General features: G+C 34.9%; 1 protein-coding gene across 11 annotated transcripts in view; it reads left to right on the top strand.

Annotated features, from left to right (window-relative positions):
* The window catches only part of PTPRK (protein tyrosine phosphatase receptor type K), a 598,235-nt gene that overhangs the window by 559,223 nt on the left and 13,180 nt on the right, over window positions 1–25,832 (top strand). For 7 of the 11 annotated variants that reach the window (XM_081529093.1, XM_081529092.1, XM_081529089.1 and 4 more), the window contains 8 exons: window positions 1,855–2,015; window positions 8,669–8,853; window positions 10,536–10,623; window positions 11,732–11,808; window positions 14,529–14,565; window positions 16,108–16,205; window positions 16,637–16,753; window positions 23,968–24,122. In XM_081529093.1, coding sequence (XP_081385219.1) covers window positions 1,855–2,015; window positions 8,669–8,853; window positions 10,536–10,623; window positions 11,732–11,808; window positions 14,529–14,565; window positions 16,108–16,205; window positions 16,637–16,753; window positions 23,968–24,122 — 918 coding nt within the window. Of the gene's footprint in view, window positions 1–1,854; window positions 2,016–3,948; window positions 3,985–6,357; window positions 6,370–8,668; window positions 8,854–10,535; window positions 10,624–11,731; window positions 11,809–12,028; window positions 12,047–14,528; window positions 14,566–16,107; window positions 16,206–16,636; window positions 16,754–23,967; window positions 24,123–25,832 lie in introns of all 11 variants that reach the window. The other 4 variants (XM_081529091.1, XM_081529096.1, XM_081529095.1 and 1 more) reach the window with 2 other exon arrangements.

Below are 25,832 nucleotides of genomic sequence, written 5' to 3'. Positions count from 1 at the left end.
GAATAAGAAAATATACATATTCAGATTCATGACTTCTCTTTAAAAATAATTTTAAAATTAGAAACTACTCTGGGATCAACTGCCAATGTTCATTTAGGTAATTTGCCCCCTAAATTGCTCTCCAGTTCCCCACAATCCCCACCCTTCCTTGTGGTGTCTCACTATGGGAAGCCACACTTTTATATTCCCTGTCTAAAACCTGTTAGGAGTTTTACAGAGCTTTTGCCCACTAGCCTAGAAAAAAGAGATAAGAGATCTTTCAATGAATAGAGCAAATATTGCTACTAAATACTGGTGGTGGTGATGGTGGTTGTAATGATGTAGTGGTCGTGGTAGTGGTGGTGGTGGTGGTAGTTTCTGTTATACTTTTGTCACTGTTTTATTATTGATACTACTATCCTTATCATTGTTAATATTTCTAAAAAGTAGAATGTCATTTCAATCCTTAAAGCTTAGTTTATGACTATCTTACTTAGATGTCATATATGCTATGTCAATATATTGGATATTGTTGGATATGTATCCTTGAGGCTAAGTACTATAATTCTCAGAGAAAAATATCCTACACATGAGTAGCTGTCAAATTAATAGATTAATTTTCTAAAGGAAAAGCTTTTGGACATAAATACAACTACTAAATAAATCACTTTTTGACATATTTGTAGTACATTAGTATATTTATTCTAGTACAGATACTAATGAGAATCAGAAGAATTTACCCTAGTTAATAATCCAACTGAGAAATGTTATTCTTAAAATAACTAAAATATATTTCCAAGGCACCTAAACTGCTGCCATAAACTTAGAAACATAATCTGGCTACTATAGGTGTTTAGAGTCCCTTCCTTTTTAGAGTGCCTTATTAATATGAGATGAATATTTATATACCTTAAATAGTTTTTTAATTGCATGTTTTGTGTGTAACATTCGCAATGAACCAGATTTGTATTTCACATCCTTGATATGTAAGATAAAGATGTCAGTGTCTGAGGAGCTCAAAAGTCTAACTCTGCTCATTTCCAAATCTCCTGTGTCATTTGTTTTGCTGCACCTGTAAGACCATTCTGTAGTTGGCACTCTGCCATGGGGTTCCAAAACATATTTTTAGGATCTAACCATGTTTATTATTTAATATTATGATCCTTTGCATAATACCTTTACACAGCATTTTCCAAACTTTTCTCAAAGTACTTTTCTTATAAAGTACATAATTTCCCCATATATTCCTGAGTGTTTGCATTGTATCAAGCTGCAGTTGATTCTACAAGTTTCCTGATTAGGTTTAGATTAATGTTACATAAATATATTTTAAAATGTTAATTCTACACATTGCATTTTTACTGAACAAAAAGACAAAGAGTGAAGACTAGAGTTTGTCTATTTTAACTGGATGACTGTAATAAAATAAACTTGAAAAAGTAGTCATGTTATTCCCACAGAACATCTTCTGAAATTTTGATCAAGCATGTTAATCACCCAGAAGGAAAACCAAAATTTAGCATTAACTTAAGTTTTCTTTGAACAACTCTACTAAGGAAGCGTTTGCTTACTGTTTTAATAAAGTATAGTTATGCTTTATGATAATTTATTTTAATGATAAAATACAAGAAGTGATGAGACATTTTGGTTGACAGCTTGAATGTTAAAATATCCATATGACACATAAAACAATTTCATAGCAATCAACAAATATTGTTGGGATGTCAAGCTTAATTCCTGAAATTATGACATATTCTTAGAGTTTCTAAACCAAATCTATATCTTTACCCTCGGGCTTCCTGAACTACTTACTGCTGGTGTCAGTTCTCCTTCAAGCTTCACGCTAAGGTTTCCCTTTCGTATTTGTCTTGGCAGCAAGCTTGCTAAGAAACGCAAAGATGCTATGGGGAACACCCGGCAAGAAATGACACACATGGTAAATGCTATGGATCGAAGTTACGCTGATCAGAGCACTCTGCATGCCGAAGACCCTCTTTCCATCACCTTCATGGACCAACATAATTTTAGTCCAAGATGTAAGTTCTTCACCAACATTTTGATCAATGACTTTTAAAGCTATTTAATTTCTCTCTGAATGCAACACATTAACTGTTGAATAGTGAGGGAAATAAGACAGAGTGGAAGAAGAACTTGGAAATAGAAAAAGTGATATGGCATACTACGGAGTTTATCAGAAGGCTTATTTTCAGTCTTGATATTGGATTTATTTAACTTCAAACTGTATGAATTTTATTACTATGAGACATTCATATACCACTCAGACCAAATCTTATTGCTTTAAGTTAAAATATTTGATTGTCTGCATAAAATTAGCTCATCTCAGAATTTATAATTGTATTGTATTTGAATCTTCCATTGTGTAAGGTTAAGTCTCTTGAGATATGAAATATCATAATTCTTTCTGGGAATTACTGGCATGGGAAAAGTCATTCTATTTAATTATGCTATAGATGCCTCAAGAATTTCAGTAATAAAAAGTTAACCAGAGAAAAGAGAAATCTACATACTGTTAAGTATCTGGTGTGAAGTCCAAAAATTTACTTGAACTGAGGGATTGACAGGGAATGATGAAATCCATCTATTCACTCATCTATGTTAAGAATTGCAAATGTTGATCTGTGGAGACATATCTTTTAAAACAGTTCCCCTGAAGTATTATTTAATGCCCCATGATCAGTATTACTGTTTATCTGCAAATTTTCTAGAATTTTTTTTATCCCATTCTGTAGCACAGTGTTTATTTTGTTACTTAAAATTAAGTTCAATTACCTGACTGTCTCTTCAAATAGCTAAGTGAAATTGGTACTTGAGGAAAGCAAATTGTGTTTATCCTTGGCCTTGTATTCACAGAGGCATTTGCCACAGATCCCAGTTTGGGAAAAACTGTAGAAGGAAAGAAGTAAACAATAGCAGTGTTATTTTCGATACAGATTATAAAAATATGTAGTGGTAAGACTGAGAAATAAAGTATTTGTAGGTTTATGTATTTATGGTTTTTCAAAAGGGAATTTTTTCTGAAATGTTCAGCTTGGTGAAAACTTTTTAAAAATTATTGGCCATGATTTTCCCTAATACATACCTATATCAAATTAGTAGTTAAGGATATTGTAAGGAGTCATTTTGGAATTTAGTTTTAATAGTGATAAGGACTTTCTGATCTGTTCTATTTTTTTTCACCGTAAGATAAATAATAGAGAAAAACATAAAACATTGTTGCTGTTGAAAGTTTTGCTAAAAGTATAGATGTATCATTTCTCTAACCACTCGATTTAAAAATTAATCAATTAAAGATTTGAAAGAATTTTTGTTTCCAAAAAAATTGTTTCCCGAGTTTGATCCCTGGGTTGGGAAGATCCCCTGGAGAAGGAAATGGCAACCCACTCCAGTACTATTGCCTGGAAAATCCCATGGACGGAGGAGCCTGGTAGGCTATAGTCCATGGGGTTGCAAAGAGTCGGACATGACTGAGCGACTTCACTTTCACTTTGTTTCCAAAGCTTTTCTGTCTAATGCCTGTATACCTTTTTAGCAAGTTTGAATTTAGCAGTATATCTATAAATATACACTTATGAACTTGGAGAAAGGATTAAATCTATTTTCCAAAGTTAGCTAAAGTGGAATGAATATAATTACCTCTCTAAGTACCTCACACTGGATACATCTAAATGCATTTTTCCCCCTAATTTTGTAATCTTTATAAATTCAAGTTGAATCTTCTTGGTTTTTAAAATTGGACTGACTACTGAACTATAATTATAGATGCACCTTTCCTGGTATTTTGAGGTAACTCAAGTTGAGAAAGAGAATGGTCCCTTTGCAGATTATAGTAATAAAGAAAGTTTAATAGTTATATTTCTTAAGAAATGATAAATCTATCTTAAAGGAAAAAAGAATATGAAATACAACTTTAGGGCAATATATTCCTTCATGAGCTTTGTTTTCCTGCAGTGCCCAATGATCCACTTGTGCCGACCGCTGTGTTAGGTGAGGCCCTAATTCTTTGTCATCTTTTTTTGCATGGATCACACCTCCTTGCATGGGTTATAGCTTTGTCTACACAGTATTTACAGTGCAGGAAGCAGTTTGATTTTGAAAATGTAGTCTTGATTTTATCAAAGAGAGCAATTGTGATCAACCCAATTAGATCTAGTGCATTTCAAATTAGTTGGGTGTACTTTTTTAAAACAACATATCCTTTCATTCTTGATTCTGTTAGATTTGGAGTGAGTACAAGGGCCCTTAAAATGAGTATATAATTAATGTTTATATATGCAAGTTAGTAGAATGAATCCAAATGTACACATTTCAGGGCCAATGCTACCAGAATCACTAGTTTATATATATAAAATATACCTGATTTAAAGGGATTTTTCTAAATCCTGCTAATTTTATAACAACTAAAGAATACATTTCCAAGTAAACATTAGGCATTTGTGCATTTGCTTTAGTTTTGTCTTAGTTAAGAATTTATAAATGCAGGTAAAATTGCTACAGTATTAATAATGGAGTTTTGCATTCTATATGCACTTTACATGATAAGTGTTATCTTTCAAAAAATTTTCATTAAGCCAAGATTTACCACTACATTGGAGAAGGAAATGGCAACCCACTCCAGAATTCTTGCCTGGAGAATTTCATGAACAGAGAAGCCTGGCGGCCTATAGTCCATGGAGTCGCAAAGAGTTGGCCACGACTGAGCAACTAACACTACCAGTAATATCTAAGACAGCTAATATGCTAGTAATAAATAAGACCTTTTCAGCTGTAAAATTAAATAAATCTTTAATAATATATTTAAGAATACAGTGAGTTTCATTTCGATTTGTACTCCATCCCTTGACTAATTACACAGCAATGATTCATGACCAGCTGGCTTGTACGTTCAAAAGTTGTCTTATCAGTTTGTCCCTCGTGCTTCTAATATTTAAGATTTAATCAGAGAAATATAGAAATTGCCAGATAAATGTATCTTAAAAATTCCCAGTTCTCATGCTTTATATTTAAATTTCTTTGAACATAAGACATCAGTTTACACATATTTTTATTATCAGTGTATTCAATGTTTAATTATATTTTCAAAATATGTTAGAACAATACAACTAACTCAGTTAAGTAAAATATACCTTTTGACTAAAATAGTTATTAAAAGTTATAATTTTATAATACAAAGGTATATTCTAAAAGAATCTATAAGTCAGTGCTTTCTGTCTCTGACTGCACTCTCCCTTTGATATTCCCACCAATAAGGGCAGGGAAGTGAGCTGGGGAGTTTGCCCCAAAGGGTGGCCCGATCATATAGGGAGGAGCCAGGAATCATGGTCTTTGAGAAGCATCAAATTCCTCTGAAAATATCATCTTCTGTCGAGCACTGTAGAATGAGGTCAGCATCAAGCTCATAAGTTAAACTCAGTGGACTTATTAAAAATTCAAGGAAAAAGATAGTTACCTAACTGTTAAAATTTCATTATGGTAATATTCAAAGACATGTAGAATTGGGTCTAATAAGTCTCAGTCTTCTTGTGAACTCGCAAATATGAACTCATGAAAATATTCATGAAAAATGTCTTTGCTTCCCCTTCAATAAAATGATATAATAAATCTTACCATACCTTCTCCACAGAGCTTAGTAAAGAGAAAATGAGATAATGTATGAAATTTAAAATATTATTGTAATAATTTTCCCCATGAAAGAGGATATTTATTTTAAAGAAGGCTAGAGTTAGTTAGAGAAGGCAATGACAACCCACTCCAGTACTCTTGCCTGGAAAATCCCATGGACAGAGGAGCCTGGTAGGGGGTCCATGGGGTCGCTAAGGGTCAGATACGACTGAGCGACTTCACTTTCACTTTTCACTTTCACGCATGGGAGAAGGAAATGGCAACCCACTCCAGTGTTCTTGCCTGGAGAATCCCAGGGACGGGGGAGCCTGGTGGGCTGCTGTTTATGGGGTCGCACAGAGTCGGACACAACTGAAGTGACTTAGCAACTTAGCAGCAGAGTTAGTTAACACAACAGAGTTATACATCTGTTCATTTAAACAATCATTGTGCATTTTATTTTATTTTGTAAGTCAAGCTCATTGATATTTCTTTATATTTATTCTTTGAAAGCTAAATAGCTTGTTAATCATACCAAATTTAGAAATGATTTGTTAACATTTTTCATCATTTCTTGGAATCACCATGTTTACAGTTGTTTTACATCCAGTTGATTTTGTACTTATAAAGCAATTTTTGAAATCACTTCAAATATTGCTTGATATTAATGTCTGCTTACTGATTTAAAAAGAAGTCAGAAACTTTTGTATTGATTCATATTTTTGTTTTTTTGTGTTTTACTGCTGCATTGGGTTAAAGTCCCTATAACTGGTAAGTGTATTACAAAGAACTCTAGAAGAACTTTCCATCAAAGAAATATTTAGTTATTCTTAAATGTGTAGTAAGGATAATAATTAGTACATGTACTCTTGCTTCTAGTCGCATTGTTAGGTAATTCAATGAGGTGAGGTAGAAATGTATAGATATTAATAATTCATGTGTGATTATTTTAAAAAATACTGCTCATTGTACTACTGTATTAAAGCTTAATGCAAAACAAAAGGCACTGTCTACTTCATATTGAGATGTAATCATGTAAGATCTGGAATACGGATGAATCCTCTGTTTCCTACTGAGCCTTTTACAAATGTAAATATTCCACTGCTCCAGCAAGTACTATGTGAGCTCTGGGTCTGCTTCACAGAGCACTGACTACCTTTATTCCAGCTTGGGTGATTGCATTTTGCCTTCCTAATATTCTGTTCTCTTTACTTCTTATCCTAAGCTGTATATTCTGTGATATTGCCCCAATCAGTGGCTTCTGGATTTAATCTTACAGGGGAGATGTATATTTCTTTATGTCAGTCTATTGATTCCAGTATTTTAGCAAAGGTAGACCAATTGAGTGTCGTCTCATAGAAAAAAATAGTAAACTCTCATGAATCATGGTTGCTAGCAAATGTTTGTGTGTAGAGGGGTGGGAAACCAGAGTAAAAAGCATTAATTCGTTTGGGTGTTTTTAGGTCACAACAGAATCCAACAGAATTTTTTTTTTTTTTGATTCAATGTGGAGTTTTAGAAGTAAATGCAAAAGAAAAAACTACATTCAGCCTAGTAAGAGAAAGTAAAATAAATGCAATCAAGCTAAATTATAGAAGCACACAAATCTGATTGTGGGGTTCTTTTTCTTTTTTGTTTTTTTCCTTCTCCAGGAAGAAAAAATGTTTATCATGGGGACAACAATTCATTTTTTGCCATATCCTATTTGTAGAGTTGGTGATAGAACAGGCAAATGTACCAGCACTTGAAATATGTTTAACTGTTAACTAAATATCGTTCTCTACAGTATGCAGTATCATTAAAACAAAAGTTCCCCTAAGAGTGTACTTTCTCTTCTGTTAATGAATATGGCAGGATAATGTTTGCCAAAGTAACACCCCTTAAAAAATTTGTTTTTTTAAAAAATGGTAAGTTTAAATGTGATCGTTATAAGCATGCTTCTTCTCGTTGTAATGATTAGCACTATGGTCATTAAAATAATGTTTATTTTTCAGAGGTAAAATGTTCTTGTTCTTTTCTTCCTTCTTTTGACAGAGACTCAAGAGTCTTTTCATTTTAAGCTAACAACACAGTTGGGATGGGGCCTGCACTTAAATGTGGGTGGTGAGGGATTTAATGGATTTGTAACTAATTGATTCATTGAAATATTGAAATATTTATTGAGTGACTGCTTTTACAAGGCACTAAGAATAAAAAGAAATATATGACTCTTGTCTCTACATGCGAAGCATTTAGAGTTTAGTTAGAAAAAGAGATCAGGAAATAAATGACTAAAATACATTGTAAGTGAAATGAATGTAGGAGAACAGAAGGCCATGGGAACGTAAAGCAGGTGCTGTGTGTATCAGCCAAGATGGGCCATGGAGGAATTCCAGAAGAAGTATCTAAATATTTTGTCCCAGAGACAAACAGAGGTTTCTTGTACACAGTAGCCAGAAGAGTCAAAATGTATCAGCAATAAAAACACAGCAATAATAATAAACCAAGGGAGTAGAGATAAAGTGTAAATACACATGTAACCTGGCTAGCAGACATAGTGCGCCATGGGCTGATTCTATAAAATGTTCAAGTTTCTGAGTCTGGGGTGTTTCATGGTAAAATGTCCTAGGTGGAAAGGCATAGTAGGACTACAGTGGGGATGGGTTGCCTATAGGGAGGTTGGGATATGGGTGGGAAAGAATTTTTTCAATTTAATCAACAATGAAAACACCTCTCCAATTGACAACTTGATCTTCTGGTCCTGCTATGACTGCAGATACAAAAAAGAGTCAGAACTCAGCAAAATCTCCCACTTATACTTCTTTAAAGTGGATCAGCTGTTTCTCTACATCTCACAGCATCTGTTGTCTTGCTTATATACACATATTAATAATATGCCCCGAACTCCTACCTGGAGCTGAAGTAAAAAGCTTTGTCTTTATAGGGATGCTGCCCTAGGTCTGTACTATATTTCTTTCTTCCTCCTGTTATCAGCAAGATCATAAGATCTTAAAATCTGCTTTGCATAGATATATATTAAACAAGGTAACTTTGTCTTTTTTTTAATCTTCTGGAATCTGAAACATGGCAGATGAGAACCACAGTGCTACAGCAGAATCCAGTCGTCTTCTTGATGTACCTCGCTACCTGTGTGAGGGGACAGAATCCCCTTACCAGACGGGACAGCTGCACCCAGCCATCAGGGTTGCCGACTTACTGCAGCACATTAATCTCATGAAGACATCAGACAGCTATGGGTTCAAGGAGGAATATGAGGTGAAAGTTTCAATACTATGTTGAATTTTATTTCTAACCATGATACTCAGCAGAATTTAACAGCTTTTCCTCCCATTAACATAGCAAGCACTGGAATACTCTGTAGACCCTCTAATCCTTTGTCTGTGAACAATCAAGTGGGCATTTGAGAAGGATGTAGATGGATTAAAAGAAAAGGATACTTCCTGGGGGTATAGCTAGGTCAAAATTCATTTTACTAAAAAATGTTGGATTCCATAATTTATTTTACTATGCTACTTAGAGACCAATTTGTTAGACCTTATGTTTTCCCCACTCAAAAATCCATAGCAGAATATCTTGAGTCCTGGTGTACCATTGCAATTTCTGCCATTTGAATGACCTAGGCAGTGGATACTTGTCTGCCTCTTTGCTTGTTGACCCTCTGTTGAAAATAAGATCAAGTTTTGTGTGCTACTTGTCACTCTGAGTTTTGTTTTGAGGATTATAGATTGAGGGTGGCTGGGAAGAAAAACAGAGAGTGCCAATTCAGACAACAAAAAGCAGCCCAAAAAAGGATGTGGGAAATTCTTTCCTTATTTCCCCTTCCTACCCAAACCAAAACAGCAAGATTATACTACAAGTTATTTAACTAAACATCCCAATGTACATAATATAGCAAAAAGGAAACAGTTCTTTTGCTACTTTTCACTTAATGAGAAATGTCACTCTGGGGTGTAAAAGAAGGTACCTCCACCACCGTACACACACAATTAAAATGAAAGAAGCCAAGGAGTACTTTACTTTGAAAGACCACCTAAAATATAATACATCTAACTTCATAAGGAATCTTCTAAACATCACCTTTTATTTACAGATTACTTGTTATACCTTAGTTTGGGAGTGAATGAAATTATTTTCGAATTTTGAATGTGGGTTTTAGATATACGCTGGAAACAGTACGCTGTCGTGACAAAATAGTACAAGAAATTACAATATTCTGTCAGAACTATTTTCTTGTTGTTGTTCACTGCATGTGTATCCCTGTTTACCTCGCTTCAAAGACCATTGGCTGTTTGAAGACCCCATTCTTGTGTTGAACAAAGTTTAAGTTTTTCTGCAAAAAGATATCTATACCCATATTTTAAATTGCTGCATATGGTAGTTAAGCCAATCAACAAATTCATCTGTTCCAAGATTCTTAGAGATGGTACTCTTTTTAATTTTCATATGGTCTCTTGTTGTGGAGACTGAGTCCTTTTCATGATCTTCAAAGAAACTAAAATGTGATGTATTGCACACGATTTAATGAATAATTATGGGAGAAAACAGGTTTTCTTTGTCCTGATAGAAATGCTAAAGGAAGCATATTTTTGAAAGATGCTCATTAAAAGTAGTTTTGAAGTCTCTGATGCTTTCTCTACTTCCATCTCACAAAGTTGCAGTGACGTTAAATTTGAAATACTTTCAAGGCTCCCCTACCCCGGCTTTTTTCCCTGTAAAGTTGTTTCTTGTCCTCAGTTTGAACTCAGGCCAATCCAAGATGAACAAGTAGGAGTCCAACAAACAAGCTTTGAGGTCTGAAAATTGATCTTGTTTACTGCTGTAGGACTCCCTTCCTCCCTGAGAAAGTGGCTTTTACTATTTTAGTCTTTAAAACAGACAGACCTGATTCAAGGAAAGGAATTAAATTCAGTGTGCTTGTTAATTGTGCTTTTTTCTAGAGCTTCTTTGAAGGACAGTCAGCGTCGTGGGATGTAGCTAAAAAAGATCAGAATAGAGCAAAAAACAGATATGGAAACATTATAGCATGTAAGTTCTCTTATGATTCTTGATAAATGTAAAAACCATGTGTAGAAGATAAAGGGTAAATTTGCAATTATTCCTTCTATGGTTTTAAACTTTAAAAAATCCCAGAGGATGGCAATCTGTTTATAAAGTAACCTATTTAATATTATAACAGCATTGGATATTGGCAGCAATTCTGAAATTGTCATCATCCTCATTAATTGACTCAGATTCTTCATCTTGTGGTGATAATGTGCTGCTGGATTTTATATTTGCACATAAATGCCTGGAGGTGTCATTAACAACTGAAAATATTAGGATAATGAATATGAAGGATTTTTTTCATTGCTAAATTACTATAACTCTTCCACCAAACACATTCAAGGTGGGAGTGTTATTCCTTCCATATATTTTGTTTCCTTTCTTGGAGCCAGTGCCTGGATCCCATTTGCTCCAAGTTATTTATCATTAGGGACTTCCTCCTGATTAAGGCTTCAAGATGTATTCATGAGATAAATAAATTGATTATCATATGAAACCATAGGAGCAGTAAGAAAAGTGACAGTTTAGATTGTAACTAGCTGCTGATTTTACTTAGACTTCTTTATTCTCAGTTTAAATTATTTCATACTCTCTTTTGAATACATCAGAGTTTAACCTTTGTGAGAGTAACCATAACTCTCACAAAATAAGAAGTTGAGAGTAGGGTTTCGAAATTCACTCCCTAATTCTGTGGCCCATTTGCTGTAAAGTACAGGTAGAAAAGGTCCCACCCATTTAAAATCATGCCTAACAAGCAAAATTAGGAGTTAAGGCAAGTTTAGAAAGTCAGAAAAATTTGTGACTCAAATGATGATTTATCAGACATTATTATCATGAATACTAAAAATTTCCTAACTATGAAGATGCTAGTCATTGACGCTTTCTTAACAAAATATTATCATCAAAATAAGTAATGAGCTCATTAAAGTTCTTGCATTTTTTCAAATAACTGGTATCCAAGGAAATTTTGAAAGTATATTATGGATAATCTGTTGTTAACCACTGAATTATTTTAAGTTTCTACTAGGGTCATTGTCTCAAAACAGGAGGGAAATTTAATAGCTTTTATTTTATCCTTTAAAAATCTCAGATGATCACTCCAGAGTGATTTTGCAACCTGTTGAGGACGATCCTTCTTCAGATTACATTAATGCCAACTATATAGATGTAAGTATTTTTATCCTGCAGTATGCCCAATTTACTGGCTTATATATATATATATATGTATGTATGTATATATATAAATCTTTTGCTTGTTATTACCTATAAAGTGATTGCTAGCTTTTTAAAATAAAGAACAAACTGTACACTTTTCTTTGTTCTGCGTCCTAGTACTTACTGACGTTGTTGTGCTTTCTTTCACACCTGACTTTGGTTTGGGCTGTAGATTTGGCTGTACAGGGATGTAAGTACCACTATATGTAAATAACAGCACCCTATTATAAATATTTAATGTAACTACTCTTAATTACAGTTTTTACTAATGCTTACTACTAGTTCTCTCTGCATGCTTCACCTAACTAGCCTCATACAGTATATCTATGTTCATTTTTTTGTAACTCCTTTACATGTGTAAAGATCTATTTTACCTCCTTCCCGTTTCTATGTTTAGAAAAGCAGGATCATTTTTAGCTTTTGACAGTTTATTATGTACTCGAGTTTTATTTGTTGATGGTTTCTGTTTCTGGCTTTTATCCTACCCCTCCCTAAACATATGTGAGAAGCTGGATAGTATGATGTGTATTAGTGTTTCTGAAATTTTACTTTTTTACATTTGACTTCTGATGTTAAAAATGGGTAGGGAGACTATTTTGTGGTGTGTGGTATTGGTTTGTAAAGTATTAAAATTACTTAGGCAAAATAATTATGAAATTGCATTTGTAAAATACACATATCACACATATATATTGAATCATACAAATGAAAGTTTGTTTTGATCATACATTCCACTGTTCAGTTTTGGTGAAGACATATGTACATGCAAATCCTTTGTTTAATGCAAGTAATTATCAAATAAAATAAAACATCAAGGATGCAGTTTATTATATCCAAGAAGGACAGGCTCTGTTCATATTTCTTGGTTCAAAATCACACTGGAAATTGAAAGAATGTTAATTCATCCCTATGTCCCTCGGTTTCCTCATCTTTACAGTGGAGATAATAACAATACCACTAACCTCATCATTTTATTGTGAGAATTAAATGAAGTAATTCATGTTGATCATTTAGCACAATGCCTAGCACATTTAATATGCACTCATTAAACTTCATTATTTAAAAAAAAATAGTTCAAGCATATTGGAATGAATTAATTCTAAATATGCATTATTTGTAAGGCAAAAGATAGAAATATCAACGATTGCAGCATATATGATACATTTATAGATATGCAAAATATATGTACAATTAGGATCTAACTTTTTATAATTCCTATAAATAAATAATTTTATCAAATTTATTAAGTTCCTGTTTTAGAGTTATTTTGTGACTTGTCATTATTTATATATTTGAATTAATGAATTTTATTAACTATAGTTTCTGAGTATATTGGTTAAATTTTTGATCATTATTTTACTGTCATTCAATATGTAAAACTAAACAGTCTACTCTCTAGAATAAAAACATCAACAGTTCTCTGACAAATTTGTACTTTTTCTTACCTATTTAGTTTAACCTTGGTTTTCTGCCAAGACCTAGCAGGACATTTGGTCCTATCCAAAATATCCGTTAAAACATTTGGTCCATACCAAAACATCCTTGATATTTGCTCCTTTCCAAAATGTCCATGGAGACATTTGGTCCATGCCAGAAGTCCTTGATATTTGGTGCCATCCAATACCATTTGGCATGGACCAAGTATGCTCATGGACATTTTGGATAGGAACAATTTTTAAGGACCTTTTGGCATGGACCATATGTCTTATGGACATTTGCAGCACAAACAAGGGTCCTGTAAATATCAAGAATTTTTGGTATGCACCAATGTCTTATAGATGTTTTGGATAGTACCAGATGGTCTGCTAACTCAGGCTTTTACTAAAGCCCCTTGCTGAAGACACAACAAAGTCAAAGCTTAACCCTATTAACATTTTTGCTACTAATGATCTATTGAAATTCAAATCAATTGAAAGCAACTAACAACTTATCTTTTATTTGGAGTAATTTCTTTACTGGAACAATATCAAGTGCTTAACCACATAAAACTCTTGGCACACTATAAAAAGGAAAAAAAAAGTACTAAACCTTTTGTTCAAGATAAGATGCATTTTTTAAAAGATTTTTTTCCCTATATATGTGTGTACCTATAATTATGTGTGTGTAAATTAATATTATCAGCACACACAAAATAGTTTTGGCAGATCCCTGAACATATTATAGAATAGAAATCATCTCTAAAAAAATCTCAGCAGGACTTTGACTTGATGCACACATGCATTGTCCAGCTCTAACATTGGAATGTTCTGTTATTTTTTTATGGTTCTAATATGTCGTTGTCCATCTGTAATGCAGTGTGTTGTACTTTTGGATGATAAAATAAGAATTAATATTTTTGGACACAATTTTGCCAGGAATGAAACTAAAGATTAACATGAAGGCATAAACATTTTAGTGAAGCCAAACAAAATCTATAAAGTTATTTCCCAGCAAGCAAAACTCAATTGTGCAATATATATTCTAATCAGACCCCTTAAAATATTTAATTTTTGTTTTATTTTTACCTTTCAGATAACTTAGGTTTGAGAAGTGAACTATGAGTTCACTACTCATTTCTGGACTTTTTACTATAACTTAATCTTAACAGGTGGTTGTCTTCATCTTTTTATGCCTTCATTCATTTATTTCTGACACTGATATAAAATGATGACCACTTTGTTCTCCTATTTTAGGGCTACCAGAGACCAAGCCACTACATTGCAACTCAAGGTAAAACTTTGCCTTTTTAAATAGAGTAGAATAACCAAATAATAATAGAGTAATCAAACTTGCTTAATTCATCCATATGATGTTTTCTTGCAGTTTGATCTGAGTTAAAAAAAATCAGCTCTTCCGGTTAACACTGTTCTTTATTCATCTGTATAATACAGATTGTTTTATCTCTTTAAAATGTATATAAATTAAACCTTGATTTTTTTTTTTTTAATTAAAAGTAAAAGAGAAGCTGCTGGTAGTCTTTGAGATTTAGTTCCTGGTATCCGGATGTCCCAGAGCACTAGTAAACAGTGCTGGGCAGAGAAATTACTTATTTTTTGATGAAAGCAACTGAAATCTCATCTTATATAAGATGCCTGTTCCCTTGCAGCAGAGTTTGTTGTCCTGGCATGTAATGGTACCCAAGGCCAACATTGCTATAATGAGATGTTGGACTGTCTTGCAACAATTTTTTTTTCAAGTCGTAGCAAAGGGCTGAAGGGAGCTTAGTCGAGTTCATTCTTCGTGGAAAAGGAGAAGAAAGTAAAGAAATCTTGTTAGAGTGGCACATTGGGGAATAAAAGTATCCTAACGACCGTACCAAGACCACCTCTAGTTATCTCCCCAAACTGACTACTGACCATAAGATGAGAAAACTGCACATCTTATTTTATAAAAAAGGAAAGCAAAACAAAAGTTAATTTGCTGTTTTTACAGAGGTCATTTTCTACGTGTTTTTCATGTATCTTTGGAGTTACTGAGTTTAATTAATTATAGACTCTTTAAAGTTAGAAAGATCATCCATGGTGAATGATATTCTTGTTTCATGGTATAGGGTAAAGTTTAGCCCAGTAGATGCTTTTGCAGCTCAGAGATGATACCATAAGTTAGAACATATCCTTATATATATGATAGTTCTTCATTAACCCCTAAACTTGCACTGTTTATAAATTATGTGTGTATTTTTAATTAGTAATGTGTGCTGTTTGGTTGATGCTGGCATAAGACTTCCTATTTTCCCATTTACATGAAGATGAATTAAAGTAACTTGCAGACAGATATAGCCCCAGCTTCCCTGGTGGCTCAGTGAATAAAGAATCTGCCTGCTAATGCAGGAGACGCAAGTTTGATCCCTGGGTCAGGAAGATCCCCTGGAGAAGGAAATGGCAACCCATTTCAGTATTCTTGCCTGGAAAATCCCATGATCAGAAGAGCCTGGTGGGCTACAGTCCATGGGCTTGCAAAGAGTTAGACACGACTGAGTGACCATACAACAACAACAGACAGATATAAGTACCCTAAAAACTAGTGCTATCTTCTGAATTTGAAAACACAGAAGGCAAACTGAAGCAAACAAACTTGTACACACCTATTTTTTTGCCTTTAGTTTGTATTTAGATATGAATTGAATTGAAGTACTTTTAGTGACATTTTGTACTAGACCTTTATGTTTTCTACTTTGGTTCATTTAGTTTCTATTGTTCTTTTTCTTATCTATGCCTCTTTTTAACTACAGAATTTCTCTGATAACATACTATTCAAATTAATTTTTTATAGGCCCAGTTCATGAAACAGTGTATGATTTCTGGAGAATGATCTGGCAAGAGCAGTCTGCATGCATTGTGATGGTCACAAATTTAGTTGAAGTTGGCCGGGTAAGAGGCAAAAAATACCCTGTGTGTTATAAAATATGAGTATAAGTTGAACAGCAAAACATAACATACTTAGAATAGAATACCATTCAATTGTTTGAAAAAATTTCTTAGGCATAGCATTTGAACTGAGTGCTCCTAAGTGAGTCTTTGATTGCTAAGAAATTATTTGATTTCTCATTTAGTAAAGTAGATAAGCTTTGATTTTATGTTAGAATCTAGTTGCATTGTCAGGCTTGTATGTTTTTATGAGATTACACAAAATCTTTCTATTTGTTTTGTTACAGATTCTTTTATTTATGTATTTTTTATTATTTATGGATTTTTAAACTGTCTTTTAACTATGACCTAAAGAGTTATCGCTGAAATTAAATCATCTTGGTTAATGTGTATTATATATTCAGGTTGACCTATATATACTTTTTGTCATTTAGGTTAAATGCTATAAGTATTGGCCTGATGATACTGAAGTTTACGGTGACTTCAAAGTAACTTGTGTAGAAATGGAACCACTTGCCGAATATGTAGTTAGGACATTCACTCTGGAAAGGGTAAGTACACTAATGTTCTACAAAATTAAGTATATTGAAATTCTTCTTTTTTTTTTCTTAAAATCCCTGTCAAGAGTTGTTTTAAGGATGCTATAAAATCCATCCATTTATTTATTCATTTCACAAGTATTTATTTGAGAGCATAACACATACCAGGCATGTTTCTGAACCTTGAGACACATATTAAACTCCTTCTTTTGTGGAGCTTATAATCTGTTGAGGTGAGAAAGGCAATAAAAATTAATAAATAAATAAATACATCATATATTTTGAAAAGTACCATGTATAAAATAATGTTGGGAATGGAAATAGGGAACATTGCTGAGGTAGAGGAAGGAATAGTTTACAGTTTTAAAAGAATGATCAGGAAAGGAGTAGTTGAAAAAGTAACATGTGAGTAAAGGCTTGGAGAGAGTAATATGACTATATCCCATGGAAGGATTATATCCCAGGGAGGTTGTCCCAGGCAGAATATTCCTGATGGAGGGAACAGTCATTTCATAGACCTGCTGCTGCTGCTAAGTCGCTTCAGTCGTGCCTGACTTTGTGTGACCCCATAGACGGAAGCCTACCAGGCTCTCCCATCCCTGGGATTCTCCAGGCAAGAACACTGGAGTGGGTTGCCATTTCCTTCTCCCATGCATGAAAGTAAAAAGTGAAAGTGAAGTCGCTCAGTCATGTCCGACTCTTCGCGACCCCATGGACTGCAACCCACCAGGCTCCTCCATCCATGGGATTTTCCAGGCAAGAGTACTGGAGTGGGGTGCCATTGCCTTCTCCGGTCTTGGGTGTTGAGAGATAGGTAAGTGAAAGGGAAAGAAATGTGATTTAAAGTCAGAAATCACAGAGCCAGATAAGTGAGGTCTTGTGAGCCACTATGATGATTTTAGTTTGTATGAAAGGTAAAGTAGCCAGCCATTGGAGGGTTTGAGCCCAGGAGTAACATGATCTGACTTTTTTTTTAAAGAGGTTCAGAAAGACTGAAGCTAGTGGGCAGTGTGAGAGGACTAAAGTAAGACATAAAAGCAATAACAGACATTGTTACAGAAAAATTTAATAAATTTGACCACACAAAAGTATAAAATTATCTGTATCAAAAACATTTAATTAAAAGATGCACACACAACAAAGAAATTGTGATTATTTAATATTCTTAATACATAGCTTTAATATAAATATAGAGGAAATACTAGAATCTCTGCCCCACTAAATGCAACTGCTAATATGCCTATTGAAAATGTTTAACCTCATGTGCTGATATACCATTTTTTACTTTCAAATCAGCAAGCACTTTAGGAAAAGAATAGTAATCCTGATTGATTTTAAGAGTATGATGAGACATATTTTCATGTGTTACTTATCATATTTAAATTGCCATAAACCCTCTGGCTTCCCAGGTGCTGCTAGTGATAAAGAACACGCCTGCCAATACAGGAGACATAAGATACGTGGGTTCAATCCCTAGGTCGGGAAGAACCCCTAGAGAAGGGTGTGGCAACCCACTCCAGTATTCCTTCCTGGAAAATCCCATGCTCAGAGGAGCCTGGCAGGCTACAGTCCATAGGGTCGCACAGAGTTGGACACAACTGAAGCAACTTAACACATGTGCACACAAACTCTCTGTAAATCAGTAAAGCAATGTATCTACAGAATTTTAAAATATTGATATCATTTGACCAGGAATTTTACCTTCCATGCACCTATCCTAAGAAAATTATTTAAACTACAATTGACTTCATGGGCTTCCCTAATAGTTCAGTTGGTAAAGAATCCACCTGCAGTGAGGGAGACCTGGGTTCCATTCCTGGGTTGGGAAGATCTCCTGGAGAAGGGAAAGGCTACCCACTCCAGTATTCTGGCCTGGAGAATTCCCTGAACTGTATAGTCCATGGGGTTGCAAAGAGTTGGACACGACTGAGCGACTTTCACTTTCACTTTGCAATGACTTCATATATAGTCGTAGATATTTTACGTAGCCATAAATGTCCACAATAAAGTTACACATCCATGATCTAGAAATACCACTCTTTACAAATGATATTTAAAAGTAATTTTACAAACATAGCAAATAATTAGGGGAATTATTAAGTGGAAATTTACCAGTATACAGAACAATATAATTATGATTATCACATTTATAGAGTATGTATGAAAATTTCTTAGACAAATCAAGCAGAATAAATGAGCAAAGATGTAAGAGATTTCAAGAAAAGAACCATCAAACATGATTTAATGAATAGCTAGATTCCATTATTATCGAAAGAGAGAATTTGAAATATACATTCTTCTTATAACTTCATTTAAGTTTTATGAAAAGTCAGTCATGCCTTTGCTGTCCACCTGGAACTATCATAACATTGTTCATTGGCTATGCGTACATGATAAGTCACTTCAGTGGTATCTGAGTCTCTGTCACCTTATGGGCCATAGCCCACCAGCCTCTTCTGTTCATGGGATTCTCTAGACAACAAAATGAAGTGGGTTGCTGTGCCCTCCTCCAGGAGGTCTTCCCCGCCCAGGGATTGATCCCACCTCTCTTATGTCTCCTGCATTGGCAGACAGGTTCTTTACCGCTAGCACCACCTGGGAAGCCCCTCATTGGCTATACTCCAATAGAAAATAAAAAGTTAAAAAGAAATCAATCACAAACTTAGTTACAAAGGAAACTTAAATACATAATAAAAATTCAAGATGTTTCCAAAATCCAGTGGAAAATAACAACAAATCACTGACCAGCGACTCCCCAAATTAGGCTCAGAAATCACCAAAGGCCTCTTGTGAATAATCTTTGAATGAATGAACTATTGCCTCCTGATGCGAAGAGCCGACTCATTAGAAAAGACCCTGATGCTGGGGAAGATTGAAGGCAGGAGGAGGAGGGGACTACAGAGGATAAGATGGTTGGATAGCGTCACTGACTCAATGGACATGAGTTTGAGCAGGCTCCAGGAGATGGTGAAGGACAGGGAAGCCTGGCATGCTTCAGTCCATGGGGTCACAAAGAATCAGACACGACTGAGTGACTGACCAACAATTGCCTCAGAACTAAAATTATATTATGAAGATAAATAATTTTATATCAAAATATTCCACAAGTTAGGAGAAAAATATATAATCAAAAGTGATTTCTATTTTGAAAGATAGTCTAAAATCTTGTAAAAAACAGTTAAAGTAGAAAATCAGGGGAAAAGTCAGTAAAACAAAGGGAAAAATAAATATAAAAATGAGATACTGACAAAAAAAGAATAAATTTAATCAAAAAGCTATTTCCTTGAAAAGATCAACAAAGTAACTAAACCACTTGTAAATTCCAAATGGAGAGCAATCAAAACAAAATATATGACATTGGGTAATACAAAAGGGACAGAACTATAGCTATAGCTGCTATTAAAAAAGTTATATTATGTGTGAACTTAGATACAGATCTTAGTCTAGATACAACGAAACTCTAGCAAATAATAATTTTCAGTATTTAACCCAAGGAGAGATCAGCATCTGAACAGCTGGTGAAAGAAAATAAGAGTGTTGAAATTTGCCATTAAAATTGCATTATGGTTTCATAATTGAGATGTCTTTAACCTCTAAAGAATAACTAATAAATAGCTCATGCCTAAGTTAATCAAACTATTTAGGCCATAGAAAAACCGTTCAGTTCAGTTCAGTTCAGTCGCTCAATCGTGTCCAACTCTTTGCGATCCCATGAATCACAGCATGCCAGGCCTCCGTGTCCATCACCAACTCCCAGAGTCTACCCAAACCCATGTCCATCAGGTCGGTGATGCCATCCAGCCATCTCATCCTCTGTCGTCCCCTTCTTCTCCTGCCCCCAATCCTTCCCAGCATTAGGATCTTTTCCAATGAGTCAAATCTTCGCATGAGGTGGCCAAAGGATTGGAGTTTCAGCTTCAACATCAGTCCTTCCAATGAACACCCAGGACTGATCTCCTTTAGGATGGACTGGTTGGATCTTCTTGCAGTCCAAGGGACTCTCAAGAGTCTTCTCCAACACCACAGTTCAAAAGCATCAATTCTTTGGCGCTCAGCTTTCTTCACCATCCAACTCTCACATCCATACATGACTACTGGAAAAACCATAGCCTTGACTAGGCGGACCTTTGTTGGCAAAGTAATGTCTCTGCTTTTAAATATGCTATCTAGGTTGGTCATAACTTTCCTTCCAAGGAGTAAGCGTCTTTTAATTTCATGGCTGCTATCACCATCTGCAGTGATCTTGGAGCCCAAAAAAATAAAGTCTGACACTGTTTCCACTGTTCCCCCATCCATTTCCCGTGAAGTGATGGGACCAGATGCCATGATCTTAGTTTTCTGAACGTTGAGCTTTAAGCCAACTTTTTCACTCTCCTCTTTCACTTTCATCAAGAGGCTCTTTAGTTCTTCTTCGCTTTCTGCCATAAGGGTGGTGTCATCTGCATATCTGAGGTTATTGATATTTCTCCCAGCAATCTTGGTTCCAGCTTGTGTTTCTTCCAGCCCAGCGTTTCTCATGATGTACTCTGCATATAAGTTAAATAAGCAGGGTGACAATATACAGCCTTGATGTACTCCTTTTCCTATTTGGAACCAGTCTGTTGTTCCATGTCCAGTTCTAACTGTTGCTTCCTGACCTGCATACAGGTTTCTCAAGAGACAGGTCAGATGGTCTGGTATTCCCATCTCTTGCAGAATTTTCCATGGTTTATTGTGATCCACACAGTCATTAAAACCAACTAAATATATTTTAAAAGCTAGCAGAACTGTGATAACAGAACAACATAAAGATAGGACTCTCTCAAGCTCTTCTCTGTCTCTCTTTTTAGATCTCTCCCTGTTTCTTTCTCAAGTATGCACACATACATACATTGTAGACCAGTTTAATTCAGGACATACTGAAAATGTGAATCCAGCAGTGAATTAGGAAAAGATCACTACATGATTTATCATGATTGTTTTTTTAAGAATTCAAGGATTTTACAACTGTGGTAGGAAATCTAGAAGAATATTTCATTATCTCAGTGCATTAAAGGAACAAAATCCTGTGACTTCATTAATACATATTATAATGCACTTAATTTTATTTAAAAGACATTGATAGTAATACTCTAATTATATTAGAAAAAGTAAAGAGACTCCCTAAACATGATAAAGCTGTTTGAACAATAACCAGTAGCACATATATTAAGGAGTGAAAAACTAGAAGCATTACAGTTATTAATATAATCAGAGATGCAGTGTGGATAATCATGCTCACTAGTGTCCAACATTTTTGGAAGCTCTAGGAAATTAAATAAGATGACAAAAGGAATAAATGGCAAAACTATTAAAAAGGGTGAAATTATTTTAAGGTGTAATGATTTTATACAAAAAAAGCTAGTTGGAAAATTTAAAAAAATCAAAATTATTTAAGTGACTAATTCAAGATATATTTTAGTTATATTATTAATAAAGATACAGACGTTAAAATATCTCTTTCATAATAATAAAAATTCTTAAGTATTTGTTCTTGTTGTTGTCCAATTCTTTGTGACCTCATGGACTGTAGCCCACCAGGTTCCTCTGTCCATGGAATTCTCGGAGCAAGAATACTGGAATGGGTTGCCATTTCCTTCTACAGGGTATCTTTCCAACACAGGGATTGAACTTACATCTCCTGTATTGCAGGCGGATTCTTCACCACTGAGCAACCTGGGAAGCCCTCTGAAGTATCTAGAAATATATTTAGCAAGAAAGAAACAGGTCCTAAGTGAATAAAACCATAACAAATGTGTGACGGACACAGACTAAGATATGAATAAATGGAGACATGCCCCATGTCCCAGAAGGGAATACTTGGCATTAATACCTCCTTATGGAGTTGATACAATACTAATTACAACATTACTAGGGTTTATTTTTAATTTATTTTCCTCATATAAAAAACACTGGAAAAGAGTGATTTTTTTAAAAACCATATATTTGAAAATTACTCAGGAAAGTTTAAGTACAATGAATAATAAGAAAACATGCACTGCCAGATATTAAAATTTTCTAAAGAGAACAAGGCCCTTACAGCAACTCCAGCAAAAGGATCAATGCTGAGGAGATGATCTTTGAACAATGTATGGCCTTCCTCAGTGAAGTTGACTTCAAAAGTACTTAAGAAAGTGATTTTATTTGCACGATTCCATAGTGATGTTTATCATTGTCACTATTATACTTATTTGTTGAGCCCTGCTTTGTGTGCGGTTTTGTACTCAGAACAGGAAAGGAAAAGAATTATAAAATGTGATCACTGGCTTCCAAGGCTTTGGTGATATTTAGGATGGAATCTAAAGATAAAATTTCTCATTTAGTTCATTTATTTCATGCAATTTTTTCTACCTTTTCTGAGGAACAAGTGAGATTTGAGATTTCACAGAGTTCACAGTAGAGTTGTAAATATATAGACTATAGTGGGACTTGGGGGGCCACAAATGTGGATTCTTAAAAATAAACTCTGCAGCATCTCATCTGAATTCTCCAAGTGCTGTTCCTACAATCTATGGGCTTCTTTTAACAAAAAGGAAGGGAAAAGTTTGAAGTGCACATTTAAAGTTTTCTCTAAAAATTAACCCAATAGGAGAAAGGCACAGCAATGGATGTTTGCTTCTTTCAGTTTGTATTTTTATCGCTATAAATAATCCCCTGTGTGCTGATGTATTTCACAGAATTAAGAAAATAGTCTGGCCAAAGAACAGTTTAGCTGTCTGTATATTTTTACAAACCCATCTAGAGTAGCACTGTTCTGGAAAATCCCTACATGCCATGCTTCAAAACCATTTTCAACATGGATAAGCAAGGCATTAAAATCTCTTTGTGGTGTGAGAAGCAGCAAGTTGCTTTTTATATACCACTTGAGAACTCAGTGCGTTGGGTCAACAGGGCAGCATTTTAACTTCCCATTTCTTCCTTTTTCCTAATCATTTTATGTGTTGTCATTCCAAATAAGGAACAGACTGTCAAGGTAAATAAAATTTACCCAGACTTACAGAACTGAGCAAAACTTCTTATTTTCTTTCTTTGGCAGTTGTCTGAAAATAAAGGCAAACTTCTAGGCCATGTCAGCATCCTTTTTCAGCAAAAGCAATGTCTTTGATAAATTTCTTATTTTTTTTCATTGTCAGTCAGGTCTAGACCCATGGTTGTCTTTAATGGCTCTATTTTGGTCCTTGAAAACACTTCTTTATGTCTTTGTACAGAGGGGATACAATGAGATCCGCGAAGTTAAACAGTTCCATTTCACTGGCTGGCCTGACCATGGTGTACCCTACCATGCTACAGGCCTTCTTTCCTTCATTCGGCGGGTCAAATTCTCCAACCCTCCCAGTGCTGGTCCCATCGTTGTGCATTGCAGGTGAGTGGTGGTCCAATCGACGTTGACTTTGTGCAGCCAGCTTTTTTAAAGTATCCAAAAAAGGCTTGTAAACACAAAAACTAATGCATGCTTACAAGGTTCCAGTTTGCAAGTATAACAGATAAGGTAAAACAGCAATAAAATAAAAGTTAGCTTCTAAGAAGGATATAAAAGAAACTTCAGAAATAAATACATTCATCTTAATGTGTGTAATATTGCCCATAAATGCGGATGTAAAAACTCTGCCTTTTAGTGGCAACATCTACGTGTGTGTTGTGGTTTTTTTTTTTTAATCACTTTTGGAGAAGGAAATGGCAACCCACCAGTACTCTTGCCTGGAAAATCCCATGGACGAAGGAGCCTGGTAGGCTGCAGTCCATGGGGTCGCTAAGAGTCAGACACGACTGAGCGACTTCACTTTCATGTTTCACTTTCATGCATTGGAGAAGGAAATGGCAGTCCACTCCAGTGTTCTTGCCTGGAGAATCCCAGGGACATGGGAGCCGGGGGGCTGCTGTCTATGGCATCACACAGAGTCGGACACAACTGAAGCAACTTAGCAGCAACAGCAGCAGCAAAGCCTATATAGTATGGAATAGTAGGTAAAGCCAGAGATTTCTTGCTATTTAGTAAATTCCTAATAGAATCCCAGCTTTTAAAACTAAATTTGAGGCATATAAAGTTGTTGCTACTGCTGCTGCCAAGTCGCTTCAGTCGTGTCCGACTCTGTGCAACTCCATAGACGGCAGCCCACCAGGCTCCGCCGTCCCTAGGATTCTCCAGGCAAGAATACTGGAGTGGGTTGCCATTTCCTTCTCCAGTGCATGAAAGGGAAAAGTGAAAGTGAAGTCGCTCAGTCATGTCCGACTCTTAGCGACCCCATGGACTGTAGCCTACCAGGCTCCTCTGTCCATGGGATTTTCCAGGCAAGAGTACTGGAGTGGGGTGCCATTGCCTTCTCCATTAAGTTGTTAAATGGCCTAAATTACAAGAATTTGTGCTGTAAAACAGCTACTTTAAGAATTTTTTTTTAAAGCCGTCCTTCAGAGGACCTTGAAAACTACATTAGTAAAATCCAGCATATATATGCCAGAAAAATGTGAATATTATCCAGACTTTCTTCTGATTAGAAACTTCTCTTAAAACAAGTACTCACAGACACTAAAAGCAAATTACATGGCCTCATTTTGAGATATGAATAGAAAAATATATACTGAATCTGAAAAGCTTTTCTTAAATGCTGCACACCATTCTCAAATACTATCCCTTCCAAGGTACATAATAGGTTGTGCTTAAGCATTTTTCTTTCCCTGAAAATCCAGCCTATTCAGTATTTAAATGACCATATATGAGAGGGGAAAAATAAAACAACAGAGAATGGAATAAAAGTAAGGCGTCTCATTAGGATCAGATACTGTGTACCTTGAAAAAAAATCTACAATTCAATCCTCCACAAGAAATCTGATGTACTCTTCAATTACTTTCCTGTCTCAAACCCTGGGAACAGTGACTGAGAAGATGGTAGGCAAGAAAAAGAAACAGAGATAGCCACAATACCTTTGACTTAAATTTCTTAAAGAACAATTAAGTTTAAGAGAAATGACCAAATCCAGACTTCAAAGAAATAATGTTAATAGTCTACCCATGCATTTAGAAAAGGAGATAAATGGGTTTTCAATTATGTAGTGTCTTGACTTATCATAGAGGTTT

The sequence above is a fragment of the Giraffa tippelskirchi genome, chromosome 9, assembly GCF_054371585.1.
Source record: "Giraffa tippelskirchi isolate mGirTip1 chromosome 9, T2T-mGirTip1v1.2.pri, whole genome shotgun sequence".
Lineage (NCBI taxonomy): Eukaryota > Metazoa > Chordata > Mammalia > Artiodactyla > Giraffidae > Giraffa > Giraffa tippelskirchi.
This window is presented reverse-complemented; position numbering and strand designations above follow the sequence as displayed.